At 36.0% G+C, this 5,609-nt stretch overlaps 1 protein-coding gene across 1 annotated transcript; it reads right to left on the bottom strand.

The window, feature by feature from the left end:
• Window positions 1–3,986: 3,986 nt before the first annotated feature.
• LOC112501802 (probable E3 ubiquitin-protein ligase RHY1A) lies at window positions 3,987–5,345 on the bottom strand. Its single transcript, XM_025105527.1, has 3 exons — window positions 5,022–5,345; window positions 4,822–4,931; window positions 3,987–4,485 (listed from the first exon to the last, which is right to left on the bottom strand). Exons 1-3 carry the CDS (start codon window positions 5,154–5,156, stop codon window positions 4,164–4,166), a joined length of 567 nt encoding a protein of 188 aa, XP_024961295.1. The 5' UTR covers window positions 5,157–5,345; the 3' UTR covers window positions 3,987–4,163.
• Window positions 5,346–5,609: the final 264 nt, after the last annotated feature.

The raw sequence follows: 5,609 nt of genomic DNA, 5'->3' as shown, positions 1-5,609 counted from the left end.
GAATTGACTAACATACCCTTTTAATTTGATTTTAATTGTATAATTAATATGTTAAAATGATTGGTTGAGATTGGTTCTCACAGTTACCACAAACAACTCAGTTCTCCCTTAAATAGGCCCATATATATATATATATATATATATATATATATATATATATCATACATACATGTGCATCCACATATACACATAATCTTATTCATGCATCTACATTATACATATTTTCACATATTAGCATGATTAAATATAACAATTTATCATGCTGTCAGGTAAACACATAACAAATAATCACATTATATTTACCTTAGGTAATAACCAAGATCCAGTTATCACACAAAAATATCACATGTGATGAAACAGATATCTATTGGTGTTTGAAAACACCTAATAAAACATCATAAACAATCTTTTAAGATTTCATAACTCAATTATGCGCAAAAGTAAAAATATTCACAAAACTCATCAAAAGTGGAATAAACTCAAGGATGTGTATTCAAAACACAAAATAAAGATATCTTGACATGTATATCGTTTTGCAAAACAATTAGAACTCACCTTGCTAGATTTTTGCTAAATCTAGTTTTTTACCGTAAAACTTGAACTTCCTTTATTGAAAACTTGAGATCTTCAAGATAGACACCCAAATCTAATATGTAAACTCTCAGTAACACTTATTCCCAAGATCTAGCAAAACACCACAAAGACGGTAAGGAGATTGGAGATGCAAAATGACCAAACCCTAGTTCGAGAAATAAAGATTTAGATCTTATTTTTCCAATTCTAGGAACCTTAAGTCATCAAGGAAACTTTAATCCTCCTCTATTTCCCCTTAAAAAGATACGAAAAAGAGTTTCTAGCGTCAAGAATCGTCGAACTCGGATGAGAAACGAAGAAGTTATGGTCAAATGAAAAAAACCCCTAAAAATCGAAGTTTTATGCGTCCAGAAGGCCTATGCAACCTTGCCCGCAAGAGCTTTTATGCATCAAATAGAAGGTCACACGACCTTGTCCGCGACTTAGGTTGCAGGCCAAGTCGCCCAAACCATGTTCCACGTCGTCATGCCACATCCCCACGTCGTGTTATGTCACGTTCTTACGTCGTGTCGTACCACGTTCCCAAGCTGTGTTGTGCCATATTCCCGACATTGTATTGTGCCATGTTCCCACGCCATCCTCTAGTCGTTCTTCGATTGTTTTTTTGGTTACTCCATGGTCGTTTTCTGACCATTTCTAGACCATTTTTTCTCACTGTTTTTCCCTGAGCGTATTCTTGGTTGTTCACTAACCTTTTTCTAAAATTTATATTTTAATAGCGACAACGAAATTAGGGGGTGTTACAATTAACCACCTAGAGAACCACTTGGACTGAAACACCAATTCACCCAAGAAATATGAAACTTTTTTTCATGATTAAATAACCATTGAAAGGAAAGAAGTTGAATATCGAAAGCCATGTCAGTCTGTAAAGGAATCTGATCTGAGAAAACCACTTTGTTACATTACGTCCAAATCACGTACATTGTAATCCAAAGCACCCCTATCCCTTTTGAAAATTAGAGCCTAAGGAAAGGTCTTTCAAACAAAAAAAACATCCGCTATAGAACTAACGTTGAGTGAAGTGAAACCCCACCACCTGAACATTTTTGTCTACACGTCCAAACTCTTCATGCAAATAACGAAACAATGATCAATTGTTTCGATTCCTTCTCCAGATCAGGGTCATAAAGAGGAATGAATGTCTAGACAGAGCTTATCAAGCACCTATCAAACTAGAAGTCGACCTCACTTTAAACACCACACCATGAGATGAAGACCTGATGAGATTCTTATCCAACAATTCTTTGAGTCCCTTGACCGAGAACACCCCATCATCATCGGATAACCATACCCATTTGTCTCTCTCATTCCTAGATTGGATAATATTAAGAAATAAATCCTCAAGTTCCTCCACTCCACTTAAATAACACACTCTCGCCAACCCTACAACCAAGACCATCCGTTACCTCGCCACTCCATTTTGTCCCTCCACAACATCCTTGTCCCTCCCAAGACTAAACAATCTTGCGAATTTTTTGCACAAATTGAAGTTCCTTAACCACTCCTTCTAGAACGAAGTCGAAATGGCATTTCATATCACTTTGTCAAACGACCCTCTAAGATTGATCCCAAGCTTCTTAAGATCCCTTCTTACTCAAATAACGTTTCCCCCAACTCCCTAAGATAAACAAAAGCTTTGAAAAAACCTCTCCCCTTGAAATTTGAATCACTGATCCCACATCCACATTATAAAGACTCTTCAATATCTTGACGCATAAACGTTCTATTCTATCCTAAAACGCCACCACCAATTCCCAAGAAGACTCATGCAAGCCCCCCAAATCAAAATTGTTTAAGGTATTGTCCCAATTAACCCAAGCTTGTTTTAAATTACCATTAGACCCTCCCTAACAGAAATTTCTCCTCACACTCTCAAGAATATGTAGAAACTTGAACTAGGGCACGAAAGAGGGAGAATGTAGTATGGAGACAGACTTCTGAGAACATATTTGACTAGCGTTAATCTTCCGCCAAAAGATATCGGTTTATATTTCCAAGACGATAACTTGCTTCTAAACTTCTCATTGAGTGGGCTCCAAATCTCGACCAGGTTCTTCCTCAAGCGGAATATCAATTAGGTGTTCCTTTATGATAAAATCGTTACAGCCTGACGAGGCTTTCAAATTTAGTTGTGAATTAAACCTCTCTGCATCCCCCTAACTTCATTGAAGTCACCAAACAAACACCATGTAACGTTCAATGAACCCAAAATGTTGCTGATACAGTTCCGTAACATCATGCCTTCTGTAAATATTTAAAATGCCATCCACACCTTTCCAATTTCCTATGACTGCAAGGAAGCCCTCTTCTCCCATAAGTTGCTTAACAGTTAAGACATTAGAATCCCTCCAGATCTGCCAATTTCAATTTTGTCTTCAATCATTTTCAAGGTACGAATAATTTAAAGAGATCTTGTTAAAAGAGCATGTGGTTTCCTATCTGGATAATTAACAACCACCGTAAATCCAACGGTTATGCTATTTTAATATTCTAAAATAGAAATATTAAAAGTTAAAATCTCTAAAAAAAATTACATCCAACTTCAACAAATACTCTATTTTAACAATTCTAGCATTAACTGAACTATTAAAATATTATTTCTCTGTTATAAACATTTCTTAAAATATTTTTTTATTGGTGAGAAATAATTAAAATGTTATTTCCCTGTCTTACATAGCATTTTAAAAACTTCTCACGTTCTTTTTTTCCCTTTATTTTAGTATAACTGTTAGAATAAAAAAAATTGTTAAATCTTCAAAATCTTTATTTACAACTGAAGATGCTATTACATGCTATCCTATAATCTTAACTAACTTAGGGGCCGTTTACCAAACACTTATCCGGTAAGTGTTTACCAGTAAAACTTAACACTATTATTTACTTACCGGGTAAGATTTTACTTCACTAAAACGACATCATATGCAACAATTTACCCGGTAAGCGCTTACCGTGGTAAGAGTCGTCGCACTCACTTACCGGATAAGACTCTTGGTCCTTGTCTCGCTCTTACCGGGTAAGATTCTTGGTCTTTACCATATTTATACAGCGAGGTAATGTTACTTGGTAAGCGCTTACCTAAGTAAACGTTTGGTAAACTGCCCTATTAGAGTATTTTTGCAAATTTTTGATATGACATTTACTAAGAATTGGTTCAACCCAAGATTTATCCCGCAAAAACAAAAGAGCATAAAAGGTAAAAACAATAGTTCTCGTCTTTTTCTCCTTGTTGTTTGCCTTATTTAAACGGTTAGTCCAAAACTTTTTTTCTAAAATATATCTGGTTACTGCTATATGCACCTCTATTTATAACAGATTCATGTCAAATTATACATTGAAAATGTAAAAACCCCTACTAGTTTTAGATACATGACAAATTTTGCATTGAAAATGTAAAAAGTAACTCTTAATATTGATGTATATGAAAAGGAAATTATTAGATAAACGTGCGTTAGCAATACTCGGGAGGTATTTACTATTTAGCCCACCCTATTATCCTCTCATCATTTATGACACACGTGATGTTTTGAAACATCAAATTTGAACTTTTGTACTTACAAAATGATCATTCAGTTAGAACCTAAAACTGTTCTTCTACAACAAGGGCATTGTGCATTGTCTTCTAACCACGGACACACGCAATCGGAATGGAACCGATGGGCGCAAGGCAAGTGAGTTACCGTCTCGCCTGCCTTAAATTGATCCAAGCAAATTGCGCACTCGTCTTGGTTCGACGACTTCCAACTCGACCCAATTCTTCCCCAACCAAACCTCTTTGATCCACTCTTTTTCAATCCAAAAACCTCCATTCGCAAATCTTGCATCACCATGGAAGTAGTAGTAGCATTCGACCTTCTCCACACACCTCCAACTCTTTCTTGACTGTTTTGCCTACACAATTCGATCACGTAAACGGAAACCCAAATCAGAAAATCATAGCTTTCTGGTGGGTGTCAAGAAAAACTACGTTCGGTTCTACGTCCGGTGCATGTTAGCAAGTGTAGGCATGACTTGCTAAAGTACGCAGGACAGCAAGAAAAGCTGCATTTCCATTTTTGATAATCGGGCCAACGAGAGAAAGACATACCCTTTTGTTCTTGAAAATAAATGTTTTTTTATTTTGGGTTCTTTTTTTGGGAGTGGGGTGGGGGGATATCATTAAAGCATGTTAGCAAAGACAAGAGCAATATGCTAAAATGCACATTAACAATTTGGAACCCTACATACCTTCTGATTTCGGATTTCAAATGGCCTCTCAGCCTCCCATTCAGCCTCTCTTTAGCTTCTTTTGCTGCTCCTCCTAACTTGTCATCTTCATCATCAGATTGATTTCTTTGCTGGGGAAAAAAACCCAAAATAATCGAGATTATTACAATTTTGCCCCACAGATCGAAACTGAAACAGTGTCTTGTGGGATTCGTGCTTACCAAGAAGAGAGTATCGATGAAATGGGTATCATGAGAGAGTCTACTACTGATCGATCCAAAACCAGAAGCGATAACAGACGACGAACGTAACCTCCTCCTCCTTGCAGTTTCGACACCAGGCAGCATACCAGCCATTGGATGGAAATGGAGCCTGTTGAGTTGAGATCTGATGAAACAAAATTAAGATGAAAAAGAAGCAGATTAAGCTGAGAAATGACGGTTTATAAGGAAAAAGAAGATGAGTTTGGGGGAAGGTTCGTGGAAAAGACGGAAAGATAGAAGCATGTGATGATGATCAACCAAACAGCTCTGCTGAATCACATGTACCCAATGCCTTTTCCCCAAACTCGAAACATACCTCTTTGTCTTTTTATCTTTTCTTTCGGTCAACTTCGGTTTTCTCGCTAATTAAATGTAATTGTAGCTCGTAAATTAACTGTTTATTTATAAGTTAGCTGATAAATAAATTATATTTGATAAAACTAATTGATGAGAATGTACAATGATAAAAATAGTATATTAAAAGAATAATTAATTATAATATTTCAAAATATAATTCAAAGAAATCTCTAATAATATAATATGTTA

This window comes from Cynara cardunculus, unplaced genomic scaffold, assembly GCF_001531365.2.
Source record: "Cynara cardunculus var. scolymus isolate 2C unplaced genomic scaffold, CcrdV1 Un_Scaffold_571, whole genome shotgun sequence".
Classification (NCBI taxonomy): domain Eukaryota; kingdom Viridiplantae; phylum Streptophyta; class Magnoliopsida; order Asterales; family Asteraceae; genus Cynara; species Cynara cardunculus.
This window is presented reverse-complemented; position numbering and strand designations above follow the sequence as displayed.

Bases quoted from the DNA above. Each gene is read 5' to 3' on its own strand.
- LOC112501802 (XM_025105527.1), bottom strand. From the start codon at position 5,156: ATGGCTGGTATGCTGCCTGGTGTCGAAACTGCAAGGAGGAGGAGGTTA. The intron at 4,932-5,021 runs GTAAGCACGAAT...TTTTTTCCCCAG, and splicing joins TCATCGATACTCTCTTCTTG to CAAAGAAATCAATCTGATGA. The intron at 4,486-4,821 runs GTATGTAGGGTT...CGAATTGTGTAG, and splicing joins TTGAAATCCGAAATCAGAAG to GCAAAACAGTCAAGAAAGAG.